The sequence below is a fragment of the Nicotiana sylvestris genome, chromosome 4 (genome assembly GCF_000393655.2).
Source record: "Nicotiana sylvestris chromosome 4, ASM39365v2, whole genome shotgun sequence".
Taxonomy (NCBI): Eukaryota; Viridiplantae; Streptophyta; class Magnoliopsida; order Solanales; family Solanaceae; genus Nicotiana; species Nicotiana sylvestris.
In genome coordinates this window covers 140287025-140310068 of record NC_091060.1, presented here as the reverse complement: position 1 = coordinate 140310068, position 23044 = coordinate 140287025, and the positions used below count along the sequence as shown (strand labels likewise).

The following is a 23044-nucleotide window of genomic DNA, read 5'->3' as shown; positions in this document are numbered from 1 at the left end:
GTCGGTGGGTTCAATGAATGTGAATCTTAATGTATGCATTACATTTTATTTTCGTTTACATATGCATACATATACAGTTTAAAACAAAAGAAATGGGTTTAGTTGAACCCACAGAACCTCCTCTGGATCCGCCATTGAAAGTGTGTGGCGGAAAGAGGAGGAGCTTCCAGACGAATATAGTCGTACATAATCCCATGCAAAGCACTGACACTCCATGCTTGTTTGAGATATATGATATTCTCTCCTTGAAGGAGTTGTCCTGCAGCTACCTCCACGTTAAACAACCAATATAACCCGTGGATTCCATGTCTGGCAATCGCGTTATCACTTCCAATCAATCCACTTGAGAAATGGGGTGGATTTGCTTCTGCCTCATTCACCCTTACCTAAGACATAAGTCACATAACATCAAATCTCATGTTGCTTGGTTAAAATAGTTTGATGTACACAGAAATTATGAGCTCTTGATCGAGAAATGGGAAGAAGAAAGACTATATTTTATGCCAGAATACCTCCAATATCGACTGAGTTGAAGATGAGAGTGCAATTCGCAGTGTGTAATTTCCAGTTTGGTCAACGCTATCTAAACTGAATTTAATTTGCCAGGTTGTCGGTTCAAATGCCTTATCACCCACTTTTCTGCTCAAATTAAAGAAAACAAAAATTGAATATTGAAACTAAGAGCTCCAGCATTACTGTTTTAACTAATCAGCTTATATGTATTTATCCTAAATCCTTGTTTCAATTATAAGCAAAGCTTACAATTCATATGTACTACCTGGTCACTTGAGCATAGAACCAATCTTTTCTATAGTCACTACTTCCAACTGTATAAACCAAATCTTGATTTGGATATAAATCTGCATATCTCTCCCATAATCCATACTGCCTAAACCTGGAAAAAAGAAAAAGGACTATTAGCTTCAAATATTGAATTGGTAGAACCCCAACAAGGAACAAGGCTTTATAGGCATATACAACAACAACAACATATGCAGTATATTCCGACAAGTGGGGTCTGGAGAGTGGTAGTGTGTATGTAGACTTTACCCTACCTTGTGCAGGTAGAGTCGTAGAGAGGCTTTTTCTGAGAGATACTCGGCTCGGGTAAGCACAGTAATAAGCAGTACAGAAATGCAATATATAAAAATAAAAAAGTTAGGGGAAGGAAGCATAAGCAACAGCGAGATTTAAACAAAACAAACCAGAAGCAATAATAGGTAATAATATGCAACTTATACATGAAGATAAATCAGAAAAATCTTATCAAGAAGGGAAGGTTCTATTTGAAAACAATTTTAATGGATCATTGTAAAATTGCCTCTAGGAGATGATTAACCTGTGTACTGGTTGATTTACGTAGAGTTTGTTAATATACTGTGGATTAGGGTCGGGAATGTAGAATTCTGCAGCAGAACGATCAGGGATGCCGATTTCCCACAATGTAGGACCACTTCTTGGAGGCTCATACACAAGTTCACCAACATCAACCTCTAAATGATTTGAACCTGCAGCCATTGCTATGGATTTTTCATATCTGTAATCTCCAATGAAGCCAGGTACCCAAGCATAGAGGTTATAGTCCCCTGGACGAATATTTCGGATTGTAAAATAGCCTTCATCATCTGAGTTTGTCCAGAATTGGTAGCCCTGAAGAGTAAAATACAGTGTAACTTACTCTGTTAGTGTTTTTTTTCCAGAAGCACTCTGTTATAGTGTTTTATTCCTATTTTTACTTTAATATTTTTGGGTTCATTTTAGTGTTCCTGGCTTCTTACCTTGCATTCTCTTTGAAATGATCCAGCATCTCCAGGTGGAGCTAGCCCCACAAAAGCACCCTTTGCAGATAAATACTCCTTGTTTATATACCTTTTTCCAATACAAAATTCAACAAAAATTTGAATTTCATACGAAATTAGCAAGTTTGTTCCAATTTAGGTGAACCTATTTGAGAATTTAAAAAAGAAATGTAGACTTTAAATTTGTTGTCCTAAACAAGCCATAACATTTGCCAAAGTATTTATGTAGCTATTAAAACTTCTCAGCGAGGATAGAATTCAAAGTTTAAGTTAGATTGCTTCCAAATTTAGAAAGGGGTCATTCTTTTTGGAACGAAGCAAAAAAGAAATAGGTTGATTAATTTATTTATTTATTTCATTTTTTGATTGAATTGAGCAACTATTCTCTAAATAGGTGCGAAACTTTGAAGTTCTACCTGTCATGGACTAGTAATCTACCACGGATGGCACCTCTTTGGTCCGCCTTTGGAAAATCTTCTGAACTTGGGAAACTATAAGGCCAACAGTCAACTTCTTTCTGCATCTAAATTAACAAACACAGAGCAGGACGATGAAGATCATACACGTCGAGGGATATCATATATGTGCAAAAATAGGCTTTGAGTGCAAGCATCCTTAGAGGTAATACCCGTTCTTTGGCGTCATCCCAAAGGGAAAGTGTATCGTGTTTGTCTGCTACAGAATTGAGATATATAAAAACAGGACCAAAAACTTTCTTCCATGGTTCACCTGATCCAAATTTAATCACGAAATCCTGCCCTCCATAATGAGTGCTCACGAACATCTAAATCAACCATTTTGATCAGTAAAACTTAAAACTAATTCAAATGTTGAAAGGTTATTAGCTACATACAGCCAGAGTAGTTGGATTAACGTGGGAAGTAAGATCCTGTTTGATAGGTCCACCTGTTCTGAACTCATTGCTCGGAGTTATTTCCCAAAATCCGACTGGAGGGTCTAAGCATATGAAACCATGGACTTTGTTATCTTTGTTCTCACACGAATATTGGTACTTGTCATCAACCTGTTCATTGGAAGGATAACATTAGTGTTAAGGCTTCTTGTGACCATACATGTCATCGTAGAAGCACTTCAGAGAGTGCTATATATACTTCTCCTTTAAATTCTGGTTCAACAGGATCGACAAGCAGGACAGCTTCTGGATATGCCAATTCCTTCCCTCTTGGAGGTACGCGATCTTCAGGGAGGGGCATTAGCCTTTGCCTATCATCTGCCATAACCATGTACCGAAACCTAAAAGTTGGATACAAGTAAATCACTTCATTATTAATTCAGCAGATTTGTACAGGCAACTAAGAAGGGGAGCCTTGGCGTAACCGGTAAAGCTGTTGCCATGTGACTAGGAAGTCACGGGTTCAAGCCGTGGAAACAGCCTCTTGCAGAAATACAGGGTAAGGCTGCGCACAATAGGCCCTTGTGGTTCGGCCATACCCCGGACCCCGCGCACAACGGGAGCTTAGTGCATCGGGTTTTTTCTACAGGGAACTAAGTACATTGTAAATGGGATACATCTTTTTTCTTGCAACAAAACAAAATTCAGCTTTCAGAAGTCAGTCTCTCATACATAAAGTTTCCAATCTTTGGTTGAAAACGAAGTTTTTATACAGAAAGTTTAGTCCTTGTTGGAAATACAGACGTATGCAACAAGATCAAATATCTAGGAGTGATGAGAACAGTACTTTTCTATGCTGAGCATGAAAGCTATCCTGGTTTCATTGAGGTTGAATGCCGGCATATCCTCTTTGTGTTCATAAATAGCATAAGAGTAAAAACCAGGCGAATCCCGAAGTACTATGAACCTGAAAATTACCATATATCAGTGCTACTAAAGAAATCACCACCATAAAACCTGAAATTACCTTATATCAGTGTATGAAAAAGTTATCCAAAAAGGAAAAACCTTTTGTCTATGGTTAACGGGGAATGCTCGCCCTGAAGTGAAGGATCCCATGTCCTAATAAATGAGAGCTCTATCTGTTCTTCATTTTCCACTATAACTTTAAAACTATTACCTTCAATCCTGGAAAACAGCTAATTATGAACACTAATATAGAAATTATGATAAATTACATGCATTTTCAGATCATGCTTGTGCTTTAAGGGGAAACATTACTCATCAAATTTTCCTCTTGTTCCAGCAGTTCCAGGTTCACTCCAGTTTAAGTCCCAGAATCTGCATATCCATTGTAAAATACCTAAAGTAATGAGTTTGATTACATGATTTATTACCATGTTAAATAATGTATTAATGTAATTGCAATCTTTAAAAGGGATAATACTTTCTTTTTCTTTTTTAGCCCGGTGTAATGTAGGCAGCCTACCCTAATGCAAGCATCTCCACGGCTCGAACCTATGACCTAAAGATCGATCACACAAAGATAACTTTACGTTGCTCCAAGGCTCCCATTCAAAATTGTAGGTGTCTTCAAAGCAGGAATAGATTTAGTAGGATTCTTTTGTAGTTCGAACCGACAATTATCTAAACTTTTAACTTCATATTACTTGCTTCAACTAACATTTATACATATTATTAATGAAAATTTTCATCAAAACACTCTCCGATTTGCTAATATAATTATCAATATTTAATAGTATAAATTTTCTTCGGAAAACATTTTCACTCACTAACCAAACATTTTAAAACATTTCCGTGAAAATTAAAAACAAATAAAAAAAAAGTATTTGTGCGGTTTACCCTCCATTTAAGATTGGGTTGTTGAGGTCCAGCAGATTGTCAATCCCATTATATTGAATACCAATAATTTTGCCTCCTGGATTTGTCAATCTGAGTTGGAATACGCCATTATCTATTACCACCTGCACTAGATCAAAATTGTTCTACTTGATGTGAGAAAACGAGTTTTTCAAGTTGCATTGAAACATAAATATGGTTGACAACTGCTGACCAAGTAATAAATAGCTAAAAGCTTATTCCTCGGCAAAGATCATTTTCATCAATGTTTTTTAAAGACCATATTTTAGAACCTATTTGGCTTAGCTTATTGAATTAAAGTAAGTATTACAAAACTTTTAGGTTTTAGAAGCCGATTTTATAAACAAATGACAAAAATGTTGAAAGTGATAATAAATAGTTGACATATATGTTTGGTTTTTTATGTGAAGTATAGAGAGTTAGGTGTTTTGTTTTGAGAACAATTTTTCGGGGATTCAAAAGTATTAAGGATAAAATAGCAAAAATATTGAACAAACCAAAGTTGGATCATCCGTTGACTTTTGGCTATTTTTGATTTACACGCACTTTTGATGTATACCGAGTGATCAACTATCAAAAGGTGTTTATAAACTAATTTGATTTGCTTATAAGCTTATTTAACGCTTTCTTAATAGCCTTTTCCGGCCATTCTCATAAAGTTTATTCTTCTATATATTTGTTTTAATTTAAAAATGATGTTTATACCCGTGCACCCAACCTAAATATTATGCATGAAAAAAATGCACCATATTGTAAATAAGACTATACTGTACTTGGTCCTGTTGCTGAAGAACTCGAGGTGACATCTGTGAATGCTTTGGCACAATCATATTGCAAAACAGAACCTGCAGCAGCTAGAATTAAATTCTTTAATATTGAAGTAAACCTGCATAAGTTTTCCACCATTTATGATTTGGAGGATGAATTCCTACCTTTTGGATGCTCTGTTCAACGTGTATAGAAACTTTAATTAGAGTTTCTTGAAATAATAGAAGATATACATGTACTCCCCAATTCCCAACGAAGGATTCGCTTTCTTTACTTAACTTGTTCACGTTTGAATGTCTTTACGCCAAAGTGACTCTTTTTTAATTAATACAAACCAACTATGTCTTGACAAATTAGACAGTCACATGATGCAAAAGTTGCATTGCAAACAAGCCAAATGAAAATTAATTTAAGAAAAAAGAACCGATCGTGCTATGGGCTAAATAATTGAGCGTATGATTATGAATAGAGTATAGAATAAGTTCAATTAAGTTGCATTACAAAGTCAATGTGGCTAGGTAATTTTATGGAGGTCCCTTTCCCAAGTAGTACTCAATAGCTAAAATAATTACTTTAGGTTATGAGTTTCCTTTTTTTTTTTTTTTTTTAATCATTCGGTATCGAAAGTCCGATGATCCAAATTTGCGTTAGGTAGGCCCACCAAAAAGGTAAAACACTTCATACTAAGGCTGTCCAACGGTACAAGACGACATTTAGGTGGGACGGTGGTGGGACGGGACAAACGGGATGAAACGGTCGTCTCATCCCGTCCTGCTAACAAACGGGATGGGACGGATTCATGGGCCTTAAGTGCATTTTTTTTTAAAAAGGTCTAGTTTTTTTGAAAATAACTATATTTTTAAAGTTTGCAACGGCTAGATTTCTGACTTATTTAGTTATTTAATAAACTTAAATGTTATTATATTATCTTCGGTCTTTAAATGACTCGAATAGGTACGAGACTTGTGCCTATTTTAGTAACGGTCCACACCTATGTTGCTTTCTTTTTCCCTTATCTGTTGTAGCCCGTGCCTCTTGGCTATTTATTATCTTTTGACAATTTGACCAGTCCACGTGTCATGCCACGATCACCTACAATGTAAATTCAGTTTTTTTCCAATAGAGTAATCGAAATATTCTTTAAGCATGTCCATTAGGAAATTAAATTTACAAGTATTCACACTTTAGTCATAATTTCATGATGATCAGTTGTGCTTATGGCATACTTCAGTTTGGCGACTCTTACACGCTAAAAATATGTGTAATTGTACCAAACTAGTGTTGACGAGTAAGCTAAGTGATAAGAAAATTGCTAAAATCATCAAAAGTTTCCTTTCTTTTTCTTTTAAATTTCAAGGAAAGGTCTTGATTCAAACATATGCATGCATATTAATACTCCTTGCATGCTTCTGCTTCTGCCAAACTGCAGAAGAGGTCAATATATAGTCTCTCTTGTTTCTTGACATATTCTCGACTTAATTCCATTTATTGAGGAATAAAGCGAAGAAAATTAATCTCAGGTTTGCAGTATTTAATAAGAAGACGTCGGAAAAAAGAAAAAAAAACAAGATCAATGACGACTGCACCCGGAGTACAGCTGCACCTTCCCGATGATCACCATGTAATCAATCATTATTCATTCATCACTATATATATCATTTAGCACGAAAGATGTTTTTTTTTTTTTTCTATGATTATATGTGGCAGTGCTTAATTACTGCTATATATCGAAAACAGCCCCTTTACCCTCACAAGGTAGCGCGCGATAATGTCTGCGTACAATCTAGCCTCCTCAGATCCCACTTGTGATTACACTGAGTTTTGTTGTTGTTGTTAATGTTGACTGTATGTGGTAGTCGAAGCATAGTATTTACAAGAATAGAGCATTTTCATTTTTTAGATGAAGGCTAACTTCACTAGTTTTTAAGTATACGATCAAAGCCATTAATTTTTTTCCTTAACCAATACATAGCAGCTAAAAAAATTGAAGATTTGTTGTTTTAATGAAGTATAGTTAAAGCTTACTAACATGAAGTTAAAATTCTTCAACAGGTGGTGATGGATAATGGTATACTCCAGGTGACATTATCAGTACCAGATGGCATTGTAACTGGAATCAAATACAATGGCGTCGACAATTTGCTTGAGATTCTAAATGATGATGAAACAAACAGAGGGTAAATTTCTTTAGCTCATGTCTGCTACAATGGAAAAAAATAGCCAATAAGTCAAATGCTTCTAATTTTTTTTCTCTTTAAGAAAAACAAGAAGAAATGTTTAAGTTCTATTTTTCATCATTTAAATGAATTAACTAAGTTTTCCTTGCAAAAGGAATTAAATGTAACACTTGGTAAATGTTTCCTCTAGGTACTGGGATGTTGTCTGGAGTTCAGCTGGGACTAAAGGAACTACAGGAATATTTGAAAGGTAAGTATACCCTACCCCAACCCCCTGACTTCCCAAAAACAAAAAGTGTTAAAAATTAGTGATATCCCAAAAGATAATGCCCATCATGGTTTGGAAATCTTTTCTATTTGAAGTATTATTTACATCTACTTATTATTTAGTAAATTATTTTACATTTTAATAGAGTTAAACTAGTCGTTAATTAACTAGCCGTTGGAGAAACGCCTATATAAACATAGTCTTTGAAGAGCTAAAGACACCCGTTCTAACACAACTTTCCGAATCTTCTTCTTCCTCCTATATGTTGGGTTTCTTTATTGAATTTTCTGCTAGTTCTGTTCCAAGTTTAATAACCGGAAAAGCTTGTTGAATCCTATGGGATACGCTTAATTTTATTCTTTATTGTATGGCGAAATATCCTAAAGGATAGTGTCCTTGACACGCCTTAAGTTTTGATAAATCCTATTATCCATAATCAAAAATATTCCCACAAAAAGTACTTTAAACAAAAACTGTTAGTAAAACCAAATTGTTTTGAGCAATAAGATTGTTTCTCCAATATAATGTAGGCTCATATGCACAACCTATAAGGTCATATTGGAAAGAGATGATCAAATAGAGCTTTCCTTCTCGAGGACTTGGGATGTGTCACTTCAGGACAAGCTCATTCCCCTAAACATAGACAAAAGGTTGGGTTCGTTTTGTTTCCTTCTTTAAATTTTTGTTAGTATTTTTTTACCTAGAAAATAGAAAAGAGATTATACTTGATGACTAACCAGAAGTATGAATTAATGTTCAGGTTTATAATGCTTAAAGGTTCCTCAGGTTTCTATTCTTATGCAATATATGAACATTTAGAGGTAGGGCCTGGTTTCAACCTTGACGAGACTAGGATTGCATTCAAGCTCAGAAAAGACAAGTAATACTTACTTTCTCTTCATCCAATCTGATAGCTTTTTCTTTATTTTTAAGTTCTCATACTCAGAGGCGAACCTATGCTGCACGGAGATGGGTCATCAGCACCCATAAAGTTCGACCATGTATACATGTATATATCTTTAGAAAATAGTGATATATTAGCAGTGGACACCCTACAAACAAAGTAAATTTTCGTTGAATTCGAAAGTGCACCCGCAATCTTCATATCCTGAGTCCGCCTCTGCTCATACTTACAAAGCAAAATGTATAATATTAGTGATTAAAGTTTTGTAGATATCAAAGGCACGATGTCATCTCTTACGTATGAAGGATGTTTTATTGTCTAATTAATTTTGAGCATCAACCAGGTTTCATTACATGGCAATGGCAGATAACAGGCAGAGATACATGCCCTTACCTGATGACAGGTTACCAGATAGAGGACAACCACTTGCTTATCCTGAAGCAGTCCTGCTTGTCAATCCTGTGGAGCCTGAGTTAAAAGGCGAGGTACCTAATTTCTTCTGCCATTTGCTGATGTATAATATAATTAAGTACTCCCGTTAAATGTATGTTCTCTCTAACAACTTAAGGTTTTAGATAAGATAGTTACACACGTCTCTGCATCTCTATTTATCCATTTACATAATGTGTCAGTAATGTTACTTCTATTAACTGGCTGCTGAAGAGGCAAAACTGTTCTATTTATCAAATGCTTCTTGTGGTTCATTATTAGGGTCTACGTGAGTCCTTTTTTGGGTAATTCTTGATTGATTAATGCTATCAGGTTGATGACAAGTATCAATACTCAAGTGAGGACAAAGATTTAAAAGTTCATGGATGGATTTGTATGGATCCACCACTGGGGTTCTGGATAATTATTCCTAGTGACGAATTTCGATCTGGGGGACCCCTTAAACAAAACCTCACTTCTCATGTTGGTCCAACTGCTCTTTCTGTGAGTAATCACAAACTTTAGCACATTTTTCTTCCTCTTCAATTGTTTCTTTGGACCTGAGACACTAAATAAACAAAAATAACCAAGCATTTCAATTTGGACCAGACTCTAGTCACAAAACACAGTTTGATTTTCTCTTCTTTTCACGATTGTCTTCCATGATGTATTCTACAGGTGTTTCTCAGTGCCCACTATGCAGGAGAAGATTTGGTTCCAAAGTTTGGAGAAGGAGAGTCATGGAAAAAAATCTTTGGACCAGTTTTTATATATCTTAATTCTGTCACTGGAGGGAAGGATCCCCTAATTCTCTGGGAGGATGCCAAAGAACAGGTATAATTAAGGAAAGAGTTTAAGTTCTTTGCGCTGATAATGTAAGAAATATCAGGTCAGATAGAAGACAATTATACGTAACTCTATTTAATAAGCACGTATTGGTAACTCATAATAAATGGTACATATAACATGCTAAATTACAATGATGGTGTAAAAATTCTTTTGGTGTCGGTATATAATTTAAGGAAACTAGTATTATGGTACAACGGAGCGATCTTCATTGCTATCTTTGTGATTGTCCTTATTGATATAACTAGACTATCTAATGTTGGGAATGCAAAAATCAGATGCTGGTAGAAGTTCAAAGCTGGCCTTACAGTTTTCCAGCATCTGAGGATTTTCCATCATCATCTCAACGCGGTAATATTAGTGGAAGATTGTTAGTCCAAGACAGGTATTACTTGCTTATTTGTTACTATTACCACATTTTTCTTTTTTCTTTTGGAGGTAGGTGGTGGACTTGGAAGAACAATTATTCTACAGTCATTGGCTCTACTTATATTATTTTTTCAAGCTTAGGTACTTCAAAGATGATAAGATATATGCTTCTGGTGCATATGTTGGCTTGGCTCCACCAGGAGAAGCTGGTTCATGGCAAAGAGAATGCAAGGTGATTCAGGGGAACATAAAAGCTCAATCACTCGAAAACTACGAGTATATTTTGCCTTTTTAACAATTTGAATACTAGTTGATGTTGATCAGGACTATCAATTCTGGACAAAAGCAGATGAGGAAGGCTATTATGTAATCAGTGACATACGAGCAGGCGACTATAACTTGTATGCATTTGTCCCTGGATTCATTGGAGATTACAAAAGTGACACTAAAGTTACAATTACCTCAGGTACTACAATTAGACCATTATTTTCAAGCTTTTCAAGATCGTTACGAGCTAAATATAACATGTTATAAATCAGGTTGCAGCATTGAGATGGATGATCTTGTCTTTGAACCCCCAAGAAATGGACCTACACTTTGGGAAATTGGCATTCCTGACCGCTCTGCACGAGAGTTTTATATTCCTGATCCAGATCCAAAATATATCAACAAACTCTTTGTTAATCATCCTGATAAGTTAGCTTTCTCCTTCATCATTGAAAGTTTAATTTTTATCTTTTTTATTTTGCTGCGCATTAGGTCTTTCGGAAACAACTTCTCTACCTCCCCAGGGTAGGTGTAACGTCTACGTACACACTATCCTCCCCAAATCTCACTTGTGAAATTTTACTGGATTTGTTATTGTTGTTGTTGTTGCTCACTATCATCATCTTCCTCAGGTTTAGACAGTACGGGCTATGGGAGAGATACACTGACTTGTATCCAAATGGTGATATAGTCTTTACAATTGGAGAGAGTGACTATATAAAAGTCTTGAAGATTTCTACAAATGAGAATCCCGCAGATATGCTGACCAAGGTGGTACCAAGGAACAAGTTCGAGCTATGCAAAGAACTTGTCGGCATGCATTCAAACTAGAAGACAGTGCTACCTCCTCTGGATGAATGAGACTGGAGGGGGAGATTGATGATGTCCATCTCATTGAAGAAGTATTAGGCATGTGCCTAATAAGAGTTTTCTTTGGTTTGGTAGCCAACCTTGTTGACTTGGTTTGGTTGGTAGCCAACCTTGTTGAATTTCTTTGGTTTGGTAGCCAACTTTGTTGAATTGTGAAAAATGTGTGTAAATTGTCAAATATTGTAGGCTTTAGAGGGTGAAGCTTTGGCTATAAAAGGAGAGCTTCAACTCTCATTTCTTCACACCAACAAAGAGAGAAAGAAAGAGTGAGGTTTCACAGACAAGGTATAAGAAAATAGTCTGTGAGGAAAATAGAGAGTGAGCGATATTGTAGTGAGGTGGGAATATCAAAAGAGGGTTATTTCTTTTGAGTGTTGTAGTGGTCTTTGGAGTATTTACCTCCGACCTACAAAGTGTAAAATTCCTTACTATAGTGATATCAGTTGCTCCTCTCGGGGTCGTGGTTTTTTTTTCCCTTATTCAGAAGGGTTTTCCACGTAAAAATCTTGGTGTCATTGTTACTCTTTTATTCTTGTTAATTACCGTATCTCGGTGCTACATTATTATTCCGCTTTATTACCGTGAATATTATTTTGGTAAGGGGTTTATTCCCAACAACTGGTATCAGAGCACAGGTTCTGCTCGTTCACTGAAATACTATTCACTGTCGGTAGTACTATACTTGGTGAAAAATAAAAATGTCCGGAGTAAAGTACGAGGTAGCAAAATTCAATGGAGATAACGGTTTCTCAACATGGCAAAGAAGGATGAGAGATCTGCTCATCCAACAAGGATTACACAAGGTTCTAGATGTTGATTCCAAAAAGCCTGATACCATGAAAGCTGAGGATTGGGCTGACTTGGATGAAAGAGCTGCTAGTGCAATCAGGTTGCACTTATCAGATGATGTGGTAAATAACATCATTGATGAAGACACTGCACGTGGAATTTGGACAAGGTTGGAAAGCCTATACATGTCCAAAACGCTGACAAATAAATTGTACCTGAAGAAGCAGTTATACGCCCTACACATGAGTGAAGGTACGAATTTTTTGTCACATTTAAATGTGTTTAACGGACTAATCACACAGCTTGCCAACCTCGGAGTGAAAATCGAGGAAGAAGATAAAGCCATCTTGCTATTGAACTCGTTGCCATCTTCGTACGATAACTTGGCAACAACCATCCTGCACGGTAAGACTACTATTGAGTTGAAAGATGTCACATCGGCTCTTCTACTCAATGAGAAGATGAGAAAGAAGCCTGAAAATCAAGGACAGGCTCTCATCACAGAAGGTAGAGGCAGGAGTTATCAAAGGAGTTCGAACAACTATGGTAGATCCGGAGCTCGTGGGAAGTCAAAGAACCGATCCAAATCAAGAGTCAGAAATTGCTACAACTGTAATCAACCAGGTCACTTCAAAAGAGATTGCCCAAATCCAAGGAAGGGCAAAGGTGAAACCAGTGGCCAGAAGAATGACGACAACACAGCCGCCATGGTGCAAAATAATGATAATGTTGTCCTCTTTATAAATGAGGAAGAGGAATGCATGCACCTGTCAGGTCCAGAGTCGGAATGGGTGGTTGACACAGCGGCATCTCACCATGCCACACCGGTAAGAGATCTTTTTTGCAGATATGTAGCAGGTGATTTCGGCACAGTGAAAATGGGTAACACAAGTTACTCAAAGATTGCGGGGATTGGTGACATTTGTATCAAGACAAATGTCGGATGCACATTGGTTCTAAAGGATGTGCGGCATGTACCTGATTTGCGGATGAACTTGATCTCGGGAATTGCTTTAGACCGAGATGGATACGAGAGTTATTTTGCAAATCAAAAGTGGAGACTCACTAAGGGATCATTGGTGATTGCAAAGGGAGTTGCTCGTGGCACGTTGTACAGGACAAATGCAGAAATATGCCAAGGTGAATTGAACGCGGCACAAGATGAGATTTCTGTAGATTTGTGGCACAAAAGAATGGGTCATATGAGCGAGAAGGGATTGCAGATTCTTGCCAAGAAATCACTCATTTCTTATGCCAAAGGTACAACGGTAAAACCTTGTGACTACTGTTTATTTGGTAAGCAGCATAGAGTCTCATTTCAGACATCGTCTGAAAGAAAATTGAATATACTTGATTTAGTATATTCTGATGTTTGCGGCCCAATGGAAATTGAATCAATGGGCGGTAACAAATATTTTGTTACTTTTATTGATGATGCTTCACGAAAATTATGGGTTTATATTTTGAAAACCAAAGATCAGGTGTTTCAAGTTTTCCAGAAGTTTCATGCTCTAGTAGAAAGGGAGACGGGTCGAAAGCTAAAGCGTCTCCGAAGTGACAATGGAGGTGAGTACACTTCAAGGGAATTTGAAGAGTATTGTTCAAGTCATGGGATCAGACATGAAAAGACAGTTCCTGGAACCCCACAGCACAATGGCGTAGCCGAGAGGATGAACCGCACCATTGTGGAGAAGGTGAGAAGCATGCTCAGAATGGCTAAACTGCCTAAGTCATTCTGGGGTGAAGCAGTTCAGACAGCCTGTTACCTGATCAATAGGAGTCCATCAGTTCCGTTGGCGTTTGAAATCCCAGAGAGAGTCTGGACCAACAAGGAGGTGTCCTACTCGCATCTGAAGGTGTTCGGTTGCAGAGCTTTTGCACATGTACCAAAAGAGCAGAGAACAAAGCTGGATGATAAATCTATTCCCTGCATATTTATCGGATATGGAGATGAAGAGTTCGGGTACAGACTGTGGGATCCTGTAAAGAAGAAGGTCATCAGAAGTAGAGATGTAGTCTTCCGAGAAAGTGAAGTTAGAACTGCTGCTGATATGTCAGAAAAGGCGAAGAATGGTATAATTCCTAACTTTGTTACTATTCCTTCTACTTCTAACAATCCCACAAGTGCAGAAAGTACGACCGACGAGGTTGCCGAGCAGGGGGAGCAACCTGGTGAGGTTATTGAGCAGGGGGAGCAACTTGATGAAGGTGTCGAGGAAGTGGAGCACCCCACTCAGGGAGAAGAACAACATCAACCTCTGAGGAGATCAGAGAGGCCAAGGGTAGAGTCACGCAGGTACCCTTCCACAGAGTATGTCCTCATCAGTGATGAGGGGGAGCCAGAAAGTCTTAAGGAGGTGTTGTCCCATCCAGAAAAGAACCAGTGGATGAAAGCTATGCAAGAAGAGATGGAATCTCTCCAGAAAAATGGCACATACAAGCTGGTTGAACTTCCAAAGGGTAAAAGACCACTCAAATGCAAATGGGTCTTTAAACTCAAGAAAGATGGAGATGGCAAGCTGGTCAGATACAAAGCTCGATTGGTGGTTAAAGGCTTCGAACAGAAGAAAGGTATTGATTTTGACGAAATTTTCTCCCCCGTTGTTAAAATGACTTCTATTCGAACAATTTTGAGCTTAGCAGCTAGCCTAGATCTTGAAGTGGAGCAGTTGGATGTGAAAACTGCATTTCTTCATGGAGATTTGGAAGAGGAGATTTATATGGAGCAACCAGAAGGATTTGAAGTAGCTGGAAAGAAACACATGGTGTGCAAATTGAATAAGAGTCTTTATGGATTGAAGCAGGCACCAAGGCAGTGGTACATGAAGTTTGATTCATTCATGAAAAGTCAAACATACCTAAAGACCTATTCTGATCCATGTGTATACTTCAAAAGATTTTCTGAGAATAACTTTATTATATTGTTGTTGTATGTGGATGACATGCTAATTGTAGGAAAAGACAAGGGGTTGATAGCAAAGTTGAAAGGAGATCTGTCCAAGTCATTTGATATGAAGGACTTGGGCCCAGCACAACAAATTCTAGGGATGAAGATAGTTCGAGAGAGAACAAGTAGAAAGTTGTGGCTATCTCAGGAGAAGTACATTGAACGTGTACTAGAACGCTTCAACATGAAGAATGCTAAGCCAGTCAGCACACCTCTTGCTGGTCATCTAAAGTTGAGTAAGAAGATGTGTCCTACAACAGTGGAGGAGAAAGGGAACATGGCTAAAGTTCCTTATTCTTCAGCAGTCGGAAGCTTGATGTATGCAATGGTATGTACTAGACCTGATATTGCTCACGCAGTTGGTGTTGTCAGCAGGTTTCTTGAAAATCCTGGAAAGGAACATTGGGAAGCAGTCAAGTGGATACTCAGGTACCTGAGAGGTACCACGGGAGATTGTTTGTGCTTTGGAGGATCTGATCCAATCTTGAAGGGCTATACAGATGCTGATATGGCGGGTGACATTGACAACAGAAAATCCACTACTGGATATTTGTTTACATTTTCAGGGGGAGCTATATCATGGCAGTCTAAGTTGCAGAAGTGCGTTGCACTTTCAACAACTGAAGCAGAGTACATTGCCGCTACAGAAACTGGCAAGGAGATGATATGGCTCAAGCGATTCCTTCAAGAGCTTGGATTGCATCAGAAGGAGTATGTCGTCTATTGTGACAGTCAAAGTGCAATAGACCTTAGCAAGAACTCTATGTACCATGCAAGGACCAAACACATTGATGTGAGATATCATTGGATTCGAGAAATGGTAGATGATGAATCTCTAAAAGTCTTGAAGATTTCTACAAATGAGAATCCCGCAGATATGCTGACCAAGGTGGTACCAAGGAACAAGTTCGAGCTATGCAAAGAACTTGTCGGCATGCACTCAAACTAGAAGACAGTGCTACCTCCTCTGGATGAATGAGACTGGAGGGGGAGATTGATGATGTCCATCTCATTGAAGAAGTATTAGGCATGTGCCTAATAAGAGTTTTCTTTGGTTTGGTAGCCAACCTTGTTGACTTGGTTTGGTTGGTAGCCAACCTTGTTGAATTTCTTTGGTTTGGTAGCCAACTTTGTTGAATTGTGAAAAATGTGTGTAAATTGTCAAATATTGTAGGCTTTAGAGGGTGAAGCTTTGGCTATAAAAGGAGAGCTTCAACTCTCATTTCTTCACACCAACAAAGAGAGAAAGAAAGAGTGAGGTTTCACAGACAAGGTATAAGAAAATAGTCTGTGAGGAAAATAGAGAGTGAGCGATATTGTAGTGAGGTGGGAATATCAAAAGAGGGTTATTTCTTTTGAGTGTTGTAGTGGTCTTTGGAGTATTTACCTCCGACCTACAAAGTGTAAAATTCCTTACTATAGTGATATCAGTTGCTCCTCTCGGGGTCGTGGTTTTTTTTTCCCTTATTCAGAAGGGTTTTCCACGTAAAAATCTTGGTGTCATTGTTACTCTTTTATTCTTGTTAATTACCGTATCTCGGTGCTACATTATTATTCCGCTTTATTACCGTGAATATTATTTTGGTAAGGGGTTTATTCCCAACAGTATACAGGAACAACATGGCAAATAAAATTCAAACTTGACAGTGTTAATCGAAATGAAACCTATTCACTGAGATTGGCACTTGCATCTGTAGCACAAGCTGAATTACAAGTATAGCATAGTTTTTTCATCATTTTTCAATCATAATTAAATATTGTCGAGTCAACGATAAAGGAAATCATAAAATATAATTTGTAGGTTCGCATCAATGATTCAAGCATGAATACTCCTCTATTCTCAAGTGGATTGATAGGGAAGGATAACGCGATAGCAAGGCATGGAATTCATGGTCTCTACTGGCTGTTCAATGTGAATTTGCAGGGTGACATGCTTGTTGAAGGGGAAAATACAATATATTTGACACAAGCAAATGCAACTAGTCCTTTCCAAGGGATCATGTATGATTATATACGTTTAGAAGCACCTCCTTCCCATGACTAAGGCAAATTGTTTGAGATGTCTTTGTATAGATATTTTTTACTTCATTACGTTGAAAATATGTAAAATTCTTCTAAATATTTTGTACTGTCATTACTTGATATAAATGCTTCTTTCATCTTTTCTTTAGTTAAGGGTCTATTGGAAATAGTTTCTTTGCTCGTCCAGGGTAGGGGTAAGGCTATGTACATATCTCACTTATGGGAATGCACTGGATCGTTGTTGTTGTTATCTTCTGAGAAATTGTTTGAGAATTCTCGTATAGATATTATTTTACTTCATAATGTTAAAAATATGTAAAATTCTTCTGAAAGAAGTTTAAGTTTTATACATTAAAAAAAGACTGAATTCTCTATGCATGCATTGTCGACCCAAATGCTGGCAAATAGTATTTTCTTACTTTAAATGGAACAAAGCACAGCCTACTCTATCCTTTTATTTTATTTTCTTAAATTTTGTGACGCAGTTTTTCGAAGTCAAATTTCTTTAAGGATTTTTCCTTGATGAAAAATATTTAAAATAAAGTGACCCCATTCTTCATTACAGCTTGTTTGGATGGTTGTTACATATCGTTTTGTAATGTATCATATTGTATTGTATTGTATTGTTTGATGAATACAATGTTTGGATAGATTATGTCGTTTGGCGTCGTTTCATGATATCACGCACCAGCAATATGAAGAATAAACTTATAATATTATAAAGAAAAGTTATGAACATGGTAAAATTATTATATGAAAATATAGGATAAATAATAAAATAAAATTATTTAATTATAATGAAGGGTGGGATTGAGAGAAAAAGACAAGATAACGACGCGACCACACCAAATCGGTCGTTACATAAAGTGGCACATTTCGTCGTTACGTAACGACGAATTTAACAATACGATACAATAAATTTTAAGTAACAATCAAAACAAATATCGTATTTAAAATAACAATACGATACGATACAATAGATAACAACCATCCAAACAAGCTGTTAGTCTTTCACCCTACATTCATTAGATTATAAATTCTACTCGTAATTAACTTTCAAGGGATATAAAATTTACATACACTCAATTTTTATACCAATTCAATAAGTACATATCACATGTCTTCAGAAACATTCATATAACTAAAATATAGTTAATTGGTACACAGTTCACCTTAGTTTACAATTTAACCACGGTAAAATAGCATGGTTTGGGGTAACAGATTCAAGTTCGTTGGAACAAAAGAGGCCCGACTAGATACTGAACAAAGCAGGAGAATAAGAGGGGTGGAAATAACACCAGATAGCCATTTTAAGCATGTTGTTTAAAATATATTCACTGTTTATAATGTATTTAAAGATTAGCAAATTTTTCTCAAATTTCATGACACGACATCCTAGAGTTTAAATCTCAAAGTTCAAACTTCAGGACATCGTGTCCTAAAGTTCGAAAATTGTGTCCAAAAGTTCGAATCTTATGTCCTGAATTTCCAAATTCAGAATAGTAGGTCCAGAAATTTTGGTGAATTAGCTAATCTTTAAAAATATTAATTTATGAATATATTATAAATAGGGGGCTTAAAAGTGGCTATTGTTGGACTTCCCCATAAGAGGGTCCACGGGGTTTGCTTCACAGACCACACTAAATTCAGCCCGTCCAGACTTTCTTTTTTATTTTATTTTCTTCTATGGTATTTTTTCAAAATAAGGAAAAGGGTTAGTTTATCTTTGGTTCTTGTCAAAATTGCCCACTAAGGGCTCATTTGGTACAAGAAATAAAGAATAATTAATTTTGAAATTAAATTTGAGATGAGTTTATCCCACATTTAATTGAGATAAAGTCGCAGTATAACTAATCCTAGAATTAAGCAGTATAACTAATCCTGGAATAATTATCTCGAAATTATAATATTATTTTTATCTCTATAGGAGAATATGATAAGTTTTATTTTGTGTCTCATATAATTTACACTAGTTGTATGAGGCTCTTTTTTGTCTCACAAATTTGTAGACCCCAATCTTATACTTTTGGGTCCACAGAAATCTGGGTCCACAAAACTGTGAAACAAAAAAGTTGGCTCATACAAATAAAATTTTCCGAAGAATATGATAACACTCTTGGAATAATTAGTCTTGGGATAATTTATTTCCTAACTAAACGACCCCTAAAAGCTGTACTGATCTGAAAACTCGAGCGGAAAAGAAAAAATTAAAAAATATTTATCTATATAATATTAAAAGGAGAGGAAAAAGCCCTCTCCTTAAGCCAAGTGGCAGCCTAGAAAAAGCCACTTGGCATAATTAGTTATTTAGTTAATAATTAGTTATTGGTTATTGTTTTTGAATTTAAATATCTATAAAAATTGGAAATAAGAAAAAAAATTAACAATTTAAATTGGGGAGTAGTTTCTTCCTAATATATATATATATATATATATATATATATATATATATATATATATATATATATATATATATATATTAATTCACTCATAGATTTTCTTCTAAATTGCCTAGAAATATGGAGGTAAAAAATTAATTAAAAAACTATAATTGAAAAAATAAAAAATATATAAAAACGTAAATTGAGATAACCTATGACTATTTAGACTTTGAAGTAAGTTAAAATATAAAATAAAACTAAAATTTACTTATGCTATTAAAGATTTATTGACTTCAAAAATTAAAATATTAAAGCAGTAAAATAAGATCTTACATAAAGTATACAATTATTTATAAGATAAGAAAAAACTTAAATATTTGTATCTTCTATATATATTATATTAAATGGAAGGTAGTGAGGCATGACATTAAGCCAAGGGGCATATTCAGAAAATGTCACTTAACATTTTTAAGATATAATCTAAATAGATTTTTAGACAAATTTAATAAGGATTAAAACAAATTAGATTTGATCAAATTAATTTATGATAGAAATCAATTAAAATTGACTCACATTCTTATAGTAAATAAATTTTGATAGCTTTCCAAATATAATTATTCACTAACCACTTGATCTGTTTTCTTTTCTTTCATTTCATAATTTTATTATTTTTAGAAATAGTACATAGAGAAATAAAATGATAGTGAAAACATTATCATCTATATATTATTAAAAGGATAGGAAAAAGCCCTCTCCTTAAGCCAAGTGGCAGCCTAGAAAAAAGCCACTTGGCATAATTAGTTATTTAGTTAATAATTAGTTATTGGTTATTGTTATTGAATTTAAATATCTATAAAAAATGAAAATAAGAAAAACAATTAACAATTTAAATTGGGGAGTAGTTTATTCCTAATATATATATATATATATATATATATATATATATATATATATATATATATATATATATATATATATATATATATATATATATATATTAAATCACTCATAGATTTTCTTCTAAATTACCTAGAAATATGGAGGTAAAAAATTAATTAAAAAACTATAATTGGAAAAAATAAAAAATATATAAATACATAAATTGAGATAACCTATGACTATTTATACTTTGAAGTAAGTTAAAATATCTATATATTATTAAAAGGAGAGGAAAAAGCCCTCTCCTTAAGCCAAGTGGTAGCCTAGAAAAAAGCCACTTGGCATAATTAGTTATTTAGTTAATAATTAGTTATTGGTTATTGTTTTTGAATTTAAATATCTATAAAAATTGAAAATAAGAAAAAAAATTAACAATTTAAATTGGGAGTAGTTTCTTCCTAATATAGTTTCTTCCTAATATATATATATATTAATTCACTCATAGATTTTCTTCTAAATTACCTAGAAATATGGAGGTAAAGAATTAATTAAAAAACTATAATTGGAAAAAATAAAAAATATATAAAAACGTAAATTGAGATAACCTATGACTATTTATACTTTGAAGTAAGTTAAAATATAAAATAAAACTAAAATTTACTTTTGCTATTAAAGATTTATTGACTTCAAAAATTAAAATATTAAAGCAGTAAAATAAGATCTTACATAAAGTATACAATTATTTATAAGATAAGAAAAAACTTAAATATTTGTATCTTCTATATATAATATATTAAATGGAAGGTAGTGAGGCATGACATTAAGCCAAGGGGCATATTCAGAAAATGTCACTTAACATTTTTAAGACATAATCTAAATAGATTTTTAGACAAATTTAATAAGGATTAAAACAAATTAGATTTGATCAAATTTAATTTATGATAGAAATCAATTAAAATTGACTCACATTCTTATAGTAAATAAATTTTGATAGCTTTCCAAATATAATTATTCACTAACCACTTGATCTGTTTTCTTTTCTTTCATTTCATAATTTTATTATTTTTAGAAATAGTACATAGAGAAATAAAATGATAATGAAAATATTATCCATCAGATATAATTTGTTCAAACAAATAAGAAATTAACTTTTATGATTAATACTAAAATAAGAGTGGTAGAAATAGATACTAAATTAAACAAGCTAATGAAAGCCACATAACAATGTAATAATATTATTTACCGAACAATAGAATAACAAAAATAAGGAATAAATAGAGAGAAATTAATCAAATCTTTCATCATAAGGAAAATGATAAAACTTATTTAAATTTGAGAAGAGAAAGTTGTTATTTATCTATTATGATAAGAAATATCATATTGTGGATAATACCACGCAACTTATGTCTAACAGATAAAATAAGAACTTAAAAATATTTAAAATAAATTAGAAATAGCGTGAGAATATTTATGCTAAGAATTGGTTTAGAAAATAAAATAAAGTGAAATAAAATAATTAAAAATACTATTGATAAATTTAAATAACTTAAGAATTCAAGAAATATTTTAAAAATAAAATAGATATTTATTTTAAGATTAAAAAATTTCTGGATTATCTATATTATATTAAAGGATAGTAATGGATAATAATACTAAATAAAGTGGCACCAAAAATTAAAGTCTTGCTAGATATAGAATTAAAATTTAAAAATATAAAATAAATATCTATATATTAATTCACTCATAGACTTTCTTCTAAATTACCTAGAAATATGGAGGTAAAAAATTAATTAAACAAATATAATTGAAAAAAATAAAAAAAATATATAAAAACGTAAATTGAGATAACCTATGACTATTTATACTTTGAAGTAAGTTAAAATATAAAATAAAACTAAAATTTACTTATGCTATTAAAGATTTATTGACTTCAAAAATTAAAATATTCAAGCAGTAAAATAAGATCTTACATAAAGTATACAATTATTTATAAGATAAGAAAAAACTTAAATATTTGTATCTTCTATATATATTATATTAAAAGGAAGGTAGTGAGGCATGACATTAAGCCAAGAGGCATATTCAGAAAATGTCACTTAACATTTTTAAGACATAATCTAAATAGATTTTTAGACAAATTTAATAAGGATTAAAACAAATTAGATTTGATCAAATTTAATTTATGGTAGAAATCAATTAAAATTGACTCACATTCTTATAGTAAATAAATTTTGATAGCTTTCCAAATATAATTATTCACTAACCACTTGATCTGTTTTCTTTTCTTTCATTTCATAATTTTATTATTTTTAGAAATAGTACATAGAGAAATAAAATGATAATGAAAACATTATCATCAGATATAATGTGTTCAAACAGATAAGAAATTAACTTTTATAATTAATACTAAAATAAGAGTGGTAGAAATAGATACTAAATTAAACAAGCTAATGAAAGTCACATAACAATGTAATAATATTATTTATTGAACAATAGAATAGCAAAAATAAGGAATAAATAGAGAGAAATTAATCAAATCTTTCATCATAAAGAAAATGATAAAACTTATTTAAATTTGAGAAGAGAAAGTTGTTA

General features: G+C 34.0%; 2 protein-coding genes across 2 annotated transcripts; one reads left to right on the top strand and one right to left on the bottom strand.

The window, feature by feature from the left end:
- Positions 1–5: 5 nt before the first annotated feature.
- On the bottom strand, positions 6–5559 carry LOC104248577 (uncharacterized). Its single transcript, XM_009804860.2, has 15 exons — positions 5466–5559; positions 5307–5378; positions 4516–4637; positions 3934–3993; positions 3721–3840; positions 3500–3619; positions 2912–3053; positions 2653–2823; positions 2428–2583; positions 2216–2322; positions 1779–1869; positions 1340–1650; positions 779–895; positions 513–639; positions 6–386 (listed from the first exon to the last, which is right to left on the bottom strand). Exons 2-15 carry the CDS (start codon positions 5361–5363, stop codon positions 99–101), a joined length of 1989 nt encoding a protein of 662 aa, XP_009803162.1. The 5' UTR covers positions 5364–5378; positions 5466–5559; the 3' UTR covers positions 6–98.
- A 1182-nt stretch (positions 5560–6741) lies between these two features.
- Positions 6742–17326, top strand: LOC104248578 (uncharacterized). Its single transcript, XM_070173616.1, has 15 exons — positions 6742–6922; positions 7354–7478; positions 7669–7728; positions 8277–8396; positions 8507–8626; positions 8994–9135; positions 9413–9583; positions 9758–9913; positions 10204–10310; positions 10436–10526; positions 10619–10760; positions 10834–10990; positions 11194–11332; positions 16774–16881; positions 16969–17326. Exons 1-15 carry the CDS (start codon positions 6875–6877, stop codon positions 17209–17211), a joined length of 1929 nt encoding a protein of 642 aa, XP_070029717.1. The 5' UTR covers positions 6742–6874; the 3' UTR covers positions 17212–17326.
- The last annotated feature ends 5718 nt before the right edge of the window (positions 17327–23044 follow it).

Excerpts from the sequence above, each read along its gene's own strand:
- LOC104248577 (XM_009804860.2), bottom strand. The coding sequence starts at position 5,363 with ATGATTGTGCCAAAGCATTCACAGATGTCACCTCGAGTTCTTCAGCAA. Across the intron at positions 3,620-3,720 it reads CCGTTAACCATAGACAAAAG|GTTCATAGTACTTCGGGATT; the intron begins GTTTTTCCTTTT and ends GGTAATTTTCAG. Across the intron at positions 896-1,339 it reads GTAAATCAACCAGTACACAG|GTTTAGGCAGTATGGATTAT; the intron begins GTTAATCATCTC and ends TCTTTTTTCCAG.
- LOC104248578 (XM_070173616.1), top strand. The coding sequence starts at position 6,875 with ATGACGACTGCACCCGGAGTACAGCTGCACCTTCCCGATGATCACCAT. Across the intron at positions 7,729-8,276 it reads ACTACAGGAATATTTGAAAG|GCTCATATGCACAACCTATA; the intron begins GTAAGTATACCC and ends AATATAATGTAG. Across the intron at positions 10,991-11,193 it reads TTTGTTAATCATCCTGATAA|GTTTAGACAGTACGGGCTAT; the intron begins GTTAGCTTTCTC and ends CATCTTCCTCAG.